The sequence below is a fragment of the Cephus cinctus genome, unplaced genomic scaffold (assembly GCF_000341935.2).
Source record: "Cephus cinctus unplaced genomic scaffold, Ccin1 Ccin1_scaffold0596, whole genome shotgun sequence".
Lineage (NCBI taxonomy): Eukaryota > Metazoa > Arthropoda > Insecta > Hymenoptera > Cephidae > Cephus > Cephus cinctus.
The window spans coordinates 242,689-259,243 of record NW_014333242.1 but is presented as its reverse complement, the minus strand read 5'-3'; the positions used below and the strand labels follow the sequence as shown (position 1 = coordinate 259,243).

Here is a 16,555-nt window from a genome sequence, read left to right as displayed (position 1 = left end):
CCCCCCCCATGCACTTCTCAGATTTTGTTTTTTAAGCGTGGTAGTAGTGACAGCGAAGGTGCCGAAGGAACCGATTGTAGGACAGGAAGGTGAGGGAGTTGAAGGAAGAGGTGGATGGGGGATGAAGGGTGGGTGAGGGTGTCAAAGACCGGGTAGGGGTTTATGCTCGAGTTTGACACAGTCGGAGCCGGCGTTGCTTGGCAACGATTCTAAGGGTGGAAGTCCATTGGCGTAGGGCAACCCTTACTAAATTTTCCTCCAACCCCTTAGTAAGGGGCATAACTTACCTCGGCTTGCCGCTTCTCTCTCTCTCTCTCTCTCTCTCTCTCCCCCCCCTCTCTTTCTCGCTCTATCTCTCTGTCTTTTCCTTTAAGCCTCATACATATTAGCCATATATAACCTCGCACCCCCTTGCAACCCCTAAAGTAAACCCCTCTCCCTCCCACCTCGGAAGTCACTGACCGAACGAGTACGCTTGTCAATTGAGTGTCTGCTGCATGAACTGCTTTCGTTAAATAAACGACATTTCGTTTTATAATATAATTTTTTTATTAAAAATATCGAGAGCACGTTTTATCGACTTTTCGTTCGATATTTTCGAAAATATTCTATTTGTCCTTTTTTTTGGGACACTGTCGTGTATAAGGGTATAAATATTTTACTCGATAGAGAAAAAGTCGATTACAAGGTGTGAACAAATTTATTTTTCTTTTGTCAGTTAATTAATCATATAGATATTCGATTAATCGAATTTTCGTAATTTTCGTTGAATCGATTTCTATATTAGCTTTCACTTTCTAAGTTCACATTTTACGAACACGTTCGCATCTACGCCTATGGCGGGCATGCTGCACCCCGTGGCAAATTCTATGGCAAATGTACCATGCCATGGGAGATCAATATATAGACAGAAGTCCTATGAGAACTTTTCATGTCTCTGTTCATCTCTCTCTACCCCCCCCCCCTCTGCTTATCTTTCCCTCACTTGTCATTTGTGGCCGCAGGTCACGTTTAATTCTAGATTTCTTTTCAGGTGCTCCAAAATACGAGCACCTCGTGTACACCTGAGAGCGCATAGGTCTTGCGTATGCAAATTTAACAAATGTAATTTCGCGAAGATAAAAAAAGTGCACAGGAAAGACAGGGAGAACGATACTTGTCGAGGATGACTCCCTTTTCTCACAATCCACCCCAAGGAAATGGGCTGGATATTAACCCGGTGGCGATGCAACTTGTTGCATTCAGCTTTAATGGGGAAGCAGTCAATGCTTACGTATAGTTTACCACGGATACGGTATCTTTAGTTTATTTTTTTAGCGGGAGTTATGAAAAATTATTTACAAAAATGTTGTACCTCTTTTTTAAAATATCAGACTCTTAATGGGTATGAATTTTTTGGATTGTTTCAGTCGAGTGACTCGGGAGGATTTCGAGCTCGCAGAAGATCGCCCACGGCAATCGCAATGGCTACCCTGTCCCTGCGAATCTCCATACCGGAGAAGAATGCGACGAAGATGATGCAGTTCGATCCGAACACGTCGGTGTACGACGCGTGTCGGATAATTAGAGAAAAATTAGCTGACGCCTCGAATATGGGACAACGTGAGTAATATTTCTGATTACAGTGCAGAAAGTTAAATGGATCTTGATGGGTCAGCGGGATTTCTGAGTTTAGGATGATGATGATTGAATTTTTTTTACAGCCAAGGACTACAGCCTCTTCCTCTCAGACGATGATGTGAAGAAGGGCGTTTGGCTCGAGCCTGGTAGAAATCTTGATTATTACATCTTAAGGAATGGAGATCAGCTGGAATATCGACGGAAGTTGAGAACCCTCAGGGTGCGTATGCTCGACGGTACCTTGAAGACATTACTGGTGGACGACAGTCAGCCCGTGGCTAATCTCATGGTGGTAATCTGCACGAAAATTGGTATAACGAATCACGACGAGTACTCCTTAGTGAGGGAGCTGGTTGACGAGGAAACTGAAAATCAGAAGCCTGGAAATTTCGGCACTCTCACTCTTAAGAGGAGGAAGGACGACAAGGGAGAGAGGGATGCGAAGATGGATCAGCTGAGAAAGAAACTCAAGACAGACGACGAGGGTGGGTTTAGGTTTATTTAACAGACTCTCCCGACATACTTCACGTGACACTGTATATTCAATGTAATACTAAAGGATAACTGTCTGTTCCAGTCAATTGGATTGATCCCAGCAAGACTCTTCGCGAACAGGGTATCGATGAGAGCGAGACAGTTTTACTCAGAAGAAAGTTTTTCTTCTCTGATCAGAATATCGACAGTCGTGATCCTGTTCAATTGTCCTTGCTCTATGTACAAGCCAGAGACGCCATCTTGGACGGTACGCATCCGGTAACCCAGGAGAAAGCGTGCATCTTTGCCGGTATTCAATGTCAAATACAGTTTGGCGATTATAAGGAAGACAAACACAAGCCTGGATTTTTAGAGTGAGTATAGGACAGACTTTACCCGTTATCTATTCACATTCTACCTAGGGGATGATGTCTTGAAACTACCTGTATATCCGGTTGTAGTCTGAAGGAGTTTCTACCGCAGTCTTACCTGAAAGTTAAGGGTATTGAGAAGAAAATCTTTGCGGAGCACAAGAAGCACGTGGGACTTTCTGAACTGGACGCTAAGGTCATCTACACGAAAACCGCCAGGTCATTGAGTACTTACGGTGTAACCTTCTTCCTGGTGAAGGAAAAAATGAAGGGTAAGAATAAGCTGGTACCCCGTCTCCTGGGTGTTACCAAGGACTCTGTCCTGAGACTGGACGAGAGGACTAAGGAAATCTTAAAGACGTGGCCGCTGACAACTGTCAGACGTTGGGGAGCCTCGCCCAACACTTTTACTCTCGACTTCGGCGACTATTCCGATCAGTACTACAGTGTACAGACCACTGAAGCTGAACAGATTTTACAATTAATATCCGGATACATAGACATCATCCTCAAGAAGCAAAAGGCTAAAGATCACTTTGGCATCGAAGGTGATGAAGGATCTACTATGGTCGAGGACAGCGTATCTCCTCTTAAGTGAGCCTTTGCATAACTATTTATTAATTAGATCCTCATTGGACGGAGTCAATAATTCCAGTTAGCAGTCATTAGTATCATTAGTCCAGTACACTTAATGTTGCTGCTTACTCGTTACTTCAGTTCCAATTGTCATTCGATTAAGATCGTTCTCCTGCTTTTTCATTGACATTACACAAAATGGAGGAATTCCTTAGACAACGTTACAAGTGCGTCTTAATGAAAAGTACAAGGCAGTAAAAATAAATAATTTTCTTACTCTTCTATGCACAGAGCGACAATAATGCAACACGAAACCAGCAACGTGGGTAAAGGAAACGTAGAAGCCGTCTCTGTAGCTATACCAGCAGTGATGAGAGCCGGTGGAGATGGTGAGTGAAACTCCAAAAGGCCCTTTTTTTATTCGTAAATGTCATTTCAAAAAAACCCATCCTCACGTTTTCGTTCTGAATGATTTCTTTTGTATTCTTGTTTATTTCATATACGTTGCCGTATCTTCTTGTACGTTTTTTTGTTTGTTTTTGTACATACAACGCAAACCATGTATATACACTATCTCGTACAGTCGAATCTTTTGATCAGTATATAATGAGTATATAAAATGGCTTTTACGACAAGTTCTATAATACTCGATGAAGTTTAACGCAAACGCACATGATCATCCTCTTGTATATACATATATTAGGCTAACTGTATAGGCTAGACTGCATGATACGGTTTGTAGGGGCTCGACCATATGGAACTGGGCACATGGGAGGTGCTCAATACACGACAGTCAGCGGGCAGGTGAACATCGCGCACGCTCCACCAATGGTAAGGACTGGACGAAAGGCTGGATAGGTCGCAGCTCCTGCCGATGATTATTAATGCATTGATAAAAGACGTTTTGTATTTTTTTTTCTACCTAATAACGTCGTATTTGCAAATTATCTCAAACACTTGATGATCACATTTGATCCTCGGCAGGAGTATAGAAATTTTACAGCAATTTCATTTACAATTAACGGCAGTAGCTTAATCTCTGTAGGACCGCAGCATATCCACGGTGCAAATTATGATTTTCTGAAAGATTAGAGCATTTGTTAAATGAAAAGGAAATTAAAAAATAATATATCAAACTCTGTCAAATCGAATTGTCACTATTGCGTGTGTATATAAGAGTCGCCCAGTAGCCGAGAATACTCAATGTCGGACCTAGTAACGATCGGTTGAATTTTTCTTTGTTTCTTTTCATGCTAGGCGCCCTGTATTATGGACAAAGAGTAGGTACATCAATGATAAACACTCTTCTCACAAGATTTGATAACGTTTTGTCACGTTTGCTTATTTTTATTCACAATTGGTACTTTTTGCTTTTTTCTGTTTCGCTCCTTTTATTTAACGTTATTCGTGAATCAGTAACGTAGATCGTCACACAAATTTTCTAGGTTTTCCCGTTTCGATTCCTTTTTATTGTGTATTCTCATTGGTTACCAATTTTTTTTCTTCTTTTTTTTTCCATATCACAGATGTCTTTTACAGTGTCTAGTTCTTAAACTTTTGAAATTAAACAAAATGAGGTTTAGTGCATGGTTTTAATGAATATCACAGAAGTAAAGTACTCGTGCGTTTCTTGGGTAATGTTGTGAAAGGTGAGGCTATTTCAAGAAGGATCGCCCGGGTATTATACTCTGTCTTGAATTTGGAATTATATAAAAAGAATCGTTGCTGATTTAGGTGCAACAAACGAAAGTCACGTCCGTCCTGTCTGAACCGCAACGTGCCTTACTCTCGACCATCACAGCGGGTCACGAGGTCATCCAAACTGCGGAGAATGAACTCTCGAGCAAGGCTCAACTTCCGGAACTGGGTACAGATCCAGCTTCCTTGAAGTGGATCGAGCAGACGATTGATACCCATAAGCAGAATGTAGGGTCGCAAATAGCGGCCATGAATGCGGCCACGGCTCAGGTCGTCACCCTGACATCAGGACCCGCCGACGACGTTGATCATACTGCAGTCGGTGCTGCCATCTCGACGATCGCCACAAACTTACCGGAAATGACAAAGGGCGTGAGAATGATAGCTGCTCTGATGGAGGATGAAAATTCTGGCGACAGACTTCTAGACGCTGCCAGGAAGCTCTGCTCAGCCTTCTCGGATCTTCTCAAGGCCACCGAGCCGGAGACCAAAGAGGTTCGTTTGATTCTCGTATCACTGTTGAATGGTAATGAGAATATCAAGCAGGTCTGTTTCAAAAGTCACTTTTCTCTACAGCCTTTCTATATAACGTCTACTCTCTATGGACAATATGTAAGCACTGAGTAAAATCATTGAATGTTAAAATTGACTATAGTTTTTAGTCTAGATCAGAGTACCTTCTAGAGTACGCGCATCTGGTGTTGGTTTCTTTTTCTAATGAGAATAAAAATTGACGTTGTATCTTTATAGCCGCGGCAGAATCTTCTCAATGCTGCATCTCGAGTGGGCGAAGCTTCTCACCAGGTCCTCACTACTATTGGAGAAGAGAATGACTCGAATCGTGAACTCCAGGACATGCTTCTGGCCCTTGCTAAAGCCGTTGCTAACACTACAGCTGCCCTGGTTTTAAAGGCGAAGAATATCGCTGCCACTTGCGAGGACTCTACGACTCAGAATAAGGTCATCTCAGCAGCTACGCAGTGTGCCTTGGCAACCTCTCAACTCGTCGCTTGTGCTAAGGTCGTTGCACCGACTCTACACTCTCCAGCTTGTCAAACGCAATTGATGAACGCAGTGCGCGAGGTCACCAAAGCTGTCGAGGGTCTTATTCAGGTCTGCAATGAGACCTGCGGAGATGATAATCTTCTGAAGGAGTTGAGTGCAGCAGCTGCCGATGTCAGCAGGACTCTGAACGATTTACTAAATCATATAAAGACAGCGACCAGAGGCGAAAGAGCTAAGGAATCCGTGCAAGAGGGTGCCGTGGAGACCATCCTCGTCGCCACGGATAAACTATTCGCTAGTACTGGAGATGCTGGCGAGATGGTGCGTCAGGCCAGGGTGGTGGGTCAGGCGACAGCGCAGCTCATTCAGAGCATAAAAGGCGAAGCTGAAAAACAGACGGACTCTGAGCAGCAACGAAGATTACTTGCTGCTGCAAAAGTACTGGCCGACGCCACTGCAAAGATGGTGGAGGCTGCTAGACAGTGCGCCAGCAGTCCTCACGATGCTAAGATGCAAGATCAGTTGCGTCAAGCTGCTGAGGAACTCAGAATAGCTACCACAGCCGCTGCTACTCCTGCGCTACGTAGGAAACTTATTGGCAGATTAGAAGCCTGTGCCAAGCAAGCTGCTTCTACAGCCACTCAGTGCATTGCCGCATCCTCTGGCGCTGGTCATCACAACACCAATCCATCCAGTCAAGAAGAACTCAATGCGGAGTGTCGTGCCATGGCTCAACATATACCACACCTCGTAGCAGGTGTTAAGGGTACCCTGGCCCAGCCTGATAATCCTACAGCACAGCTTAATCTCATTAACGCGTCCGAGCAATTCCTGCAACCCGGCACGGCCGTAGTTAAAGCAACTAGAGCAGTGCTGCCAACTGTCACTGATCAGTCCTCGGCCATGCAACTGAATACTACATCCCAACATCTTGGATCATCATTAGCTGATCTGAGATCAGCTGTAACTCGCGCTAGGGAAGCTTGTGGTGGCCTGGAACTTGATGCCGCCGAAGAATTAATAAACAGCCTGAAGGATGAACTTGGAGAATTCTACCGTGCAGTAGAGGCAGCTAGTTTGAGACCACTTCCTGGTGAAACTACTGAATCTGCTGCTCTGCAAGTAGGAATCACTTCGAAGAACGTCGGCTTTGCCATGGCACAACTTCTTTCTGCTGCCAAGCAAGGAAATGAGAATTACACTGGAAGTGCTGCCAGAGAAACTGCATCTGCTCTGAAAGACCTTACTTCTGCTGTACGTGGGGTAGCTGCTACCTCGAATCAACCTGAGACTCAGAAGAAGGTTCTGATGACTGCCGACGACGTTATTCTGCGCTCTCTTTACCTTGTCAAGGAGGCCAGACGTGCTCTTAAAAATCCTGACAATCCTGAGAACGAGGCTAACCTCGCAGCAGTTGCCAAGGACGTGTCAAGTTCTCTGAACAAGTGCGTGTCCTGTCTACCTGGACAGAGGGATGTGGACAATGCCATTCGTAGCATCAATGACATGAGTCAAGTTTTGAACATGAACGAGTTCCCGCAGACGAACAAAAGCTACGGGTAAGTAGAACAGTTTTCATTACACCTAGCGAAGATAGCGTCGAGGAATATCAATATTGACCACAGCTATTATTCCTTATCAGTTGTAAAAAGAATGACTGCTCGTCTATTACGTAGCACGTCATTAATATTTCCAATAATGTACGAGTAAGGTATTCTATTTGCTTGTGCAGGCAACTTCAATACGACCTGAATAACGCTGCAGCCAACCTAAACGATGCTTCGTCAAACGTGGTCTCCTCGGTTCGATCACCAGTTCAACTGGCCAGTTCTTCAGAACAGTTTACAAACGCATTTGGTGACTTGCTTGGTGTCGGAATGGAAATGGCAGGTCAAACCACTACAGAAACCCGAGGTCAGATGGTGGTATCCTTGAAGAACGTTAGTATGACCTCTAGCAAACTCTTGGTGACTGCCAAATTTGTGGCAGCTGATCCCAACGCTCCCAATGCCAAGAATCAATTGTCGGCTGCTGCGCGTGCTGTAACGGATTCCATTAACTACCTGGTAGACGTATGTACGTCGGCTGCACCAGGGCAGATAGAGTGTGACAACGCCATTAGGAACATACAGTCTATGAGATCTTTATTGGATAATCCTAGTGAACCCATCTCCGACGCTTCTTACTTTGAATGTTTGGAAACCGTGATGGAGAAGAGTAAGAATCTAGGAGATGGCATGACGGGAATAGCAAATCACGCCAAGAAGTCAGAATACGAGGATTTCTCAGTCGCTGTTCGGGGAGTGTCATCCTCCATCTGCGGTCTTATCGAAGCTGCTGCCCAGGCAGCCTATTTAGCAGGGGTTAGCGATCCTACGTCCGTTGCTGGTAAACCTGGCCTCGTAGATCAGGCTCAATTTCTCAGAGCCGCTCAGGCTATTCATACAGGATGTCAGAGTCTAGGAAATCCCACCAGTAGTCACGATCAGGTAGTTCTGGCTGCTACGAAGATAGCAAAGCACACCAGCGCACTCTGTAACGCCTGCAGACTGGCCTCCAGCAAGACCAGCAACCCTGTCGCCAAGAGACACTTTGTACAGTCTGCCAAAGACGTAGCCAACTCCACTGCCAGTCTGGTGAAGGAAATCAAAGCCCTGGATAAGGATTATTCTGAGGCCAACCGTGAGAAATGTGCTGAAGCTACGAAACCGCTACTAGACGCTGTCGATAACCTTTGCACCTTCGCCGGGTCACCAGAATTTGCCAGTCAGCCTGCTAAGATATCTGTTGCTGCGCGGGCTGCCCAGGAACCCATAACGAGCGCTGGCAAAGCTATGATCGATGGTTCCTGCGCCATGGTCCAGGCTGCCAAGAGCCTTGCCGTCAGTCCTAAGGACCCGCCGACTTGGAAGCTCCTGGCCAATCATAGCAAGAGTGTTAGCGATTCAATTAAGTCCCTGGTTGCTTCCATTCGGGACAAGGCACCCGGACAAAAGGAGTGCGACGCTGCTATAGAGATGCTTTCTACGCGTATCCGTGAACTGGACGCTGCTCCTCTAAGCGAAGCGTCTATGAGTTCTGCACCCAGAAAAGAAAACATGGTCCAGGGTTTCACTGATCAAATGCAAAGCAGCGCCAGTGAACTGCGTGAAAAATTGGAGCCTTTACGCACTGCAGCTAAATATGAGGCTGAGAACATTGGTCACGATGTCAATCAGGTGGCCCTCTATTGTGAGCCGTTGGTATCCGGTGCTATTGGGGCTACCCTTAACATGGTGCATTCTAAACAGCAAATGGTTCTATTGGACCAGACGAAGACGGTGGTAGAATCAGTTCTACAATTAGTCTACGTGACCAAGGAATCTGGTGGAAATCCCAAAGCGATAAATCTACACAATGAAGTCGACGAGACTGTGGAGTCTACAAAAGATGCTCTTCAGGAACTTCAAAACACTTTGGAAACAATTTCTACGTCTAACGGTATAGTGACTGGACTTATCGATGCTATATCCAGAGCTATGGTGAGACTGGAGGATCACAGGACCTCGACCATCGACACAGTAGATTCCTATGTGGACTATCAAACCAGAATGGTGGAAGCTGCCAAGGAAATAGCTCGTCTGGGACAAGATATGTCTACCAAGTCCAGTACAGACGTCACCAGATTGGGTCCGCTAGCTGTGGACATATCTCACAAGTACACCCAACTGGCACGCGATACTTCCGGTGCTTCTGCAGCAGCATCGAACTCCGATGTCTCCTCCAGACTTCGTACAGGTGTGCAGGAACTTGGTCGCGCTTGCGTGGACATAGTGAGAGCAGCTGGTGCGTGTCAGATGTCACCCCGAGATGCATACGCTCAACGCGAGGTTACGGAACATAGTAAGAACGTCACGGAGAAGGTGTCGCAAGTATTAGCAGCTCTTCAGGCTGGTTCCCGAGGAACCCAGGCGTGCATCAATGCAGCCAGCACTGTATCGGGCATTATCGGCGACCTGGATACCACCATCATGTTTGCCACTGCCGGTACTCTCCACGCTGAGAACGAGGGCGATACTTTCGCTGATCATCGTGAGAATATTTTGAAAACCGCCAAGGCTCTTGTGGAGGATACCAAGACTCTGGTAGCTGGTGCAGCATCCTCCCAGGAACAACTTGCGGTAGCCGCACAGAATGCCGTATCTACAATCGTTCAACTTGCTGAAGTTGTTAAATATGGGGCTGCCAGTCTGGGAAGTCAAAATCCTGAGGCCCAGGTGATGCTTATCAATGCCGTTAAGGACGTGGCATCTGCACTAGGTGACCTCATCCATGCGACTAAGGCGGCCAGTGGAAAGCCCATAAATGATCCTAGTATGGCGCATCTAAAGGATTCTGCTAAGGTAGGATCATTACACCTTTCCTTTGCATTTGCCTGATACTCAATTCTTATTAAGCTTTTAAATCTCTAATTATTTTAACACCAGGCTACTAATTGATCTTCACAGCTTCAGTAATCTCGTAACGGAATCTTCTTAATGGACCCAGTGTCTATGAAAAGAGCCCTAGGAAAAATTCGGTCAGAATAATTTAGAATCTGCATTACCTACCAACTGATTGACATGAGAATTAATTGGGAATAACGAAAGTGTCGAACACTATGATTTTTAGCTAGACTAATTAATTCTGCTTGTCAATTAGGAACTGATTAATACCTCATAAAAGGATTATTAACATTTATCCCGTTTTAATAGTGTTGTGTTTGATTACCATTGTTTTTTTATCTTCTTTTATTCCTCTTGTATACCTTTATTATTTTTCTTTTCTTTTTTGTTTCCTGAAATTTTTATTTTTCTTTCTTTTTGGGGTGGACTTTAATTGACTCAATATCTGTACATACATATACCATTCATCACCCTTCAACGCTAACTGACCTCATTATGTTTCTCACGTGTCTCTTGAACCATGAAGTCCTGTACTAAATGATTTACAAAAAAAAATTAAAAAATTAATCCTCGTGACGCGTCGATCGCCCTCGAGAAAGCCAAATGCAAAAATCGTGTCCGTGGGTCATACAAGTGAAACTCAAAAACAAAACCCACCCCGTTAACCGGAACTCGTCGATGCCATATTAAAGTCCACCTTGCATCGCCTTCCTCAGTAATTTTTTTTTTTATTATTTTTTTTCTTTCTCTCTAGTACACAAACTATCCTTCTTCTATGTGTGTGAACAAAATTCAAAAAAAAAATGCGTAGTGAAAACTGTGTTACTTTTGCTATATGTACAAAAAGACAGTAGCTGTGATAGCAGTCAGTACACGTGACAGTAGTTATCAAATTTCAAATGCAGTATCCACATGAAGCGTCAAAAGTTGAAGAAAAAAAATAAAAACTGTCAAAATGTTCACTTGTGCTGATATGCTAACATTAATGGTGGACTTTAATACGGTCAATAATTATTGACGATTTTCCTCTGGTTTGGGGTATGGGTCCGGATAGGTCTTGGAGCATCAGCTCCAGCAGCAGTGCGTCGCGACGACTGACGTCGGTGGTTCCGAGTCCGAGTGGTTCGTGTCCGACCAGGAAGAGGAATTGATTCGGCTTCTGTCGGTCACAGAGAACAATCAGCCGGCACAGCGAACATCCGATATTTTTCTACTGATGTAGTCGCAGCAGGAGAAAATAATCTCTCTGTCACCTACTAAGACTATATTTCCTTTACAGAATAATTTTATCTCTCTGTTTCTCTCACTTTTTGTTAATTTTTCTATCACTTTGTCATACATTTTAGATTTAATTGCGCGCGCAACCTTATTCCTTCTTACCGTTGGACGGTCATTGCGATTATCAGTGTCGCTTTAGGATTTATTTCCATTGCATAAGCGTATGCGCACGCATGCAGGCCAATCAAGAATTTCACATATCAGAAAGTCCCTTACCGTGTCACTTGTCGTATATCGGTCGAGGATAGTCTTTATTATTTTCTCTAATTCTCACTGTCTCTTCCTTTCCTTGATTTTCATGAGCGGAGCATTCGTCGAGTTGACAATTTATTTTTATGTAGCCACTTCTCAGGCAGATGCTTTAGATGGTCTGTAAAGCTACAAATAAAATGGCAATTTTGCTGATTACTTGTTTCTATTATGGTTTCGTAGGAAGACCACGTGTTTAGTTTATGTCATTGTTATATTTCATTAATGCTTGAGCGTTATTGTCAAGTGCGACCGCCTCTCACTAGGTACGTACAGTTCGTTTGAGCAAAATAAATGTGTGGTGTTCTAACAAAATCTGATTGCCAGTAGGAGGATCGTTATCAGATCCTCATTGGCGAAGGGTACTAATTTTTTTTTTTTCAAAGCCACATAGCTAACTATTATTCACTGGGGAGACACTATGAGTAACCATAATATGTAATTGAAGCTTTTTTTTTACAGAAAATTTAGTTAACAGCTAATACTATTGTGTTTCAGTAATTAATAGAGAGACTCAACTAATAGCACTCGGGAACGGAATTCTCCTACCACTGTATTGATTGTTAGCATGATAAGGATATGTCTTGTTATCGTGAACTGACCTTAAGTATCATCTGTGATGTCCAGGTTATGGTCACCAATGTCACGTCCCTCCTGAAGACCGTGAAGGCCGTTGAGGATGAGCATACGCGAGGAACCAGAGCCTTGGAATCGACTATCGAAGCTATCGGTCAGGAAATACGTGCTCTGAATACACCGGAAATGCAGAAGAGCAACGTAACACCTGAGGACCTTGTCAGATGCACAAAGAGTATCACTGTCTCGACGGCGAAGGCTGTTGCTGCTGGTAACAGCTGCAAGCAGGATGATATTATAGCTGCTGCTAATATGGGCAGGAAGTCGATAAGCGACATGCTCACCATCTGCAAGGGCGCTGCGTACAACTGCGCCGAGACAGCGGAACTGAGAGATAGGACTCTTCAGGCTGGCCATGATGTTGCCTTGAACTATAGAGAGCTTCTTCAGGCTATATTACAGGTCTCGTCTAGACCTGGTGAGGCCAAGCATATGCTGCCACCGATATCTAGGAAGATTGCTCAGAGTGTGACGGAGCTCGTAGCTGTTGCTGAATTATTGAAGGGTAACGACTGGGTGGATCCTGACGATCCTACCGTCATCGCCGAGAACGAGCTGCTTGGTGCAGCTGCCAGTATAGATGCGGCTGCTAAAAAATTGGCTAGTCTCAGACCTCGACGAAGTATTGAGGTGAGTCTTCTTTAAAGCTTTATGTAATTCATGTTTACTTTCAGCAAAGTCCCAGGAAGATGAAGACGTTTCCTGGAGCACTACCGTGAGATATGTTTGATATTCTTGGTTGTTTGTACATAATCGACCAGGAATCAAACATATTATTATGATGGTGTACCTGATCAACGCGTAAAAGATCATTTAAATTATATACGTAAGGAGTATATTTAATTATTAGTAATTAAGGACGATTGCGATATTAACCTTGGTATCTTCTATCGTTCTCCAGCAAGCGAACGAGGATATGAACTTCGACGAGATGATCCTGGAAGCAGCCAAGTCCATAGCAGCAGCGACTTCCGCGCTGATAAAGGCGGCTAGTTCAGCTCAGAGGGAACTGATAGCAACAGGCAAAGTGTCCAGGACGCCGTTGACAAGTTCCGACGACGGTCAGTGGTCAGAGGGTCTAATATCAGCTGCAAGATTGGTAGCAGCAGCTACGCACAGCTTGGTCGAATCTGCCAATGCCCTGGTCCAAGGTCTAAGCTCTGAGGAAAAACTCGTCTCCAGCGCCAAGCAAGTTGCTAGCAGCACTGCTCAACTTCTAGTGGCTTGCAAGGTCAAGGCCGATCCTGATAGTGACAGCACCAAGCGACTTCAGGCTGCTGGAAATGCTGTGAAACGTGCTACGGATAACCTGGTACGAGCCGCCCAACAGGCTATTCAACAGGAAGAGGAACGTTCCCTGGTTCTGAATCGTAGGATGGTCGGTGGTATTGCTCAGGAAATAAATGCACGTTCTGAGGTACTCCGCATCGAGCGGGAACTTGAAGAAGCCAGAGGACGTTTGACAGCTATTCGCCAGGCAAAGTACAAGAACAGATCAGATGTCTCTGATACGGATACTGACTTGGACCAAAGCGGCTACGAGAGTTACACTACCAGATACGAGACTCGAGCTTATGAACCACCGACTGTTCAGTCACCTATACAGTCTATGAACAGTACTCTGGACCAGCTTCAGTCGACTACCCAGCAGATAAGTCACATTACGAACAATCGACATAACCTCGTTAGTCCGGAGAAGGTGAACTCGACTCAGAGTACCCTGGAGAAGAAGATGAAGGAGAGTCAGTACAGCCCTGCTTGTACAGACAGTCAATATGGGTCAATGGACAGGAAGTACGTGGACAATCAGTATGGATCAACCGACCGGAAATACATAAGTGATAATTCTTACAACGTGAACGACCGGAAATTCATGAGCGACAACGCTACAAGTCAGTACAGTTCAATAGAGAGGAAGATCAATCACGATAGTTATACTGACCAGAAGAATTCTGCCGACGGTATTTATGGAGCAGTACACCAGACGCCATATTCACCCAACTCGCCAACCAGGAAGTCCTTCCAGGATCAATCCTACTCAAAATTCCAAGAACAGAGTTACTCCGCCGAGGATAAGAGTTTCGACCGCACTTATTCCCCCAGCCAGGAATACAAATACTCGACGGAGAGGATCTTCGCACCAAGTCCAATGAGTACCTTCAGATCAGAGAAGCAGATTGACACTCAGCGCTCCTACGCGACACCGTCCTCGACTATTTTACCGCACGATCAAATCTTCAAGAACGTAGAGGACAAGGTGATACCTGGTGGACGAGTCGAGACCATCACAACAAAGATCTACACGTCTACACCTGGTAAAAGTACCAGTTCGAATTTTGAGACTATGAAGGAGACCAAGGAGTTCTCGACATCCGGTAAGGATCTCTCTACCTTCAAGACCCTCGACAACAATCAGACCCTCGAACAGAAGATGCTGAAGCAATCCACTACTCAAAAAGTGACGGAAAAGAAAACCGTCACGATGACGACCTCGAGTCGTCAAGAATCAAACATCAAGACTTTCCGTTTCGAAGAGCAATGACGTCCCGGATGAGGGCAAAGGAAATAGAACAATCTAAACCGAAAAACTTCTCAATGAAACGAATGCGCACAAGGTAACCTAAAAATGTCGGTATTGGCATAGTTTCAATTTACCATCGCTCCCCTGACCTGTCTGTTCGTGTTTTATACGTTTGACATATATTTTTTAAATCAAGCTCTATTTCTCCATCTCCATGTATATGTATACATCTCTCTCTTTACGCGTTTCTCTTTTCGAATGAATTTTATTATCGGCCGCCCTATTGAACGGGACGCCATTATGATAAACAAGTTGTCCGGAGGAGTACACGATTGCCTTAGACGTAAACGCCTAGATAAGTGCCCTTAGATAGAGACGTGATGTGCTTTAGATTTAGCCTTGTAAAACTAATTGAGAGAAGGAAAAGGGTACCATTGCCTTGGTAAAAAAATTAACTGATAAAACAAAAAAACTATACGTATGAGCTTGTTGTATGCCATGACAGCCGTCTAGAATGCAACCATCGTAAACGTCAAAACAAAAGTAAATATGTATATGCAGAAATTACATATAAAGAAATTGCAACAATCAAACGTGACATATACACATATAACTGTCGTTTCGCCAAATTACGAAAAAAAATGACATCTCCGATTGCATATTGACTTTCTTCATTATAGCTTTATACTTCATTTTTCTTCTTTCATTAATTTTTTTGGGTCTCCAAGATTGAAACGACGAGGAGAGAGCGACAATATATCGTATGATTAATTTACGTTAATACATTACTTTAAGAAAACCACGAATTAACAGAGAAGCAACATATCAGTTTAATTTTATTAATTCTTTTCGACGGCGTTGCGCACGCACACGTTCGTCTCCACCTCTCCCCTCTTCCCTCTCCTCTCTTGACCTTATGTTCCATTTCCTGTATCATTTATCGTTAACTAACTCAAATTAATTTTATCTTCTTTCCTTGTTCATTTCATTTTCACACCCTCATTCGTTCACCACTCATTCTCTACTCGTCTTTCATCGTGAGTAATTTTTAATTAATAAGATAGTTGCTATTCTCCTTCGTGTGTATTTATCTTGACTTCTTATTCCTTTCATACCTTGTAACTTGATTTTGTTCTTTCTTTCTCTATTTTTATAATGTAAAGATATATATAAATATATATATAAATTGTGCGCCCGAGATTATAACCTCGACGTACCATTGCGTGTCGGCTCGGGTTTAACCATTACCAAAAATTCAATGCTTTACTAATAAAAAATACGAACGAAAGAATCGATAACGAAAAATTGAGATAAAAAAGTGAATTGAATCGAAGACTAATTATCGTGTAAGTAACACAAATTATTGTCACGCGATGACCTCGTAATTTTGGCAAGGATGCCTCTATGGAAATCACGATGAAGATCTTCCAGGTATATAAATAAAATTCGGAAAGTACTATACCTTTGAAAATCACGAATCTTTACCTTAACCACATTAATTCTATATGTCGAGTGTAATCGAGACAAAGCGTGTGCCATATGTATGGTGTAGAAACAAAAAAAAAATATATTTGAGACTAACAAGAATTATATATTGTATACCGGGTTATTATTGTTAACGCGTAACAAAAATGTTGTGACCGTCTTTACAACCGTAACACTGCAACGATTTTTTGACAATCTAAGATTCTTATTATTATTAT

The 16,555-nt window shown here is 43.7% G+C and overlaps 1 protein-coding gene across 7 annotated transcripts in view; it reads left to right on the top strand.

Annotated features, from left to right (window-relative positions):
* Positions 1-16,323, top strand: part of LOC107268936 (talin-1) — a 28,417-nt gene extending 12,094 nt beyond the window's left edge. For 3 of the 7 annotated variants that reach the window (XM_015742226.2, XM_015742224.2, XM_015742225.2), the window contains 12 exons: positions 1,410-1,602; positions 1,704-2,105; positions 2,198-2,468; positions 2,556-3,059; positions 3,333-3,430; positions 3,784-3,872; positions 4,776-5,234; positions 5,316-5,351; positions 5,490-7,303; positions 7,477-10,126; positions 12,323-12,961; positions 13,233-16,323. In XM_015742226.2, the coding sequence (XP_015597712.1) occupies positions 1,464-1,602; positions 1,704-2,105; positions 2,198-2,468; positions 2,556-3,059; positions 3,333-3,430; positions 3,784-3,872; positions 4,776-5,234; positions 5,316-5,351; positions 5,490-7,303; positions 7,477-10,126; positions 12,323-12,961; positions 13,233-14,873 (8,742 nt within the window). In that variant the 5' untranslated portion in view covers positions 1,410-1,463 and the 3' untranslated portion in view covers positions 14,874-16,323. Of the gene's footprint in view, positions 1-1,409; positions 1,603-1,703; positions 2,106-2,197; positions 2,469-2,555; positions 3,060-3,332; positions 3,431-3,783; positions 3,873-4,136; positions 4,322-4,775; positions 5,235-5,315; positions 5,352-5,489; positions 7,304-7,476; positions 10,127-11,222; positions 11,852-12,322; positions 12,962-13,232 lie in introns of those variants that run through there. The other 4 variants (XM_015742227.2, XM_015742228.2, XM_025086117.1 and 1 more) reach the window with 4 other exon arrangements.
* The last annotated feature ends 232 nt before the right edge of the window (positions 16,324-16,555 follow it).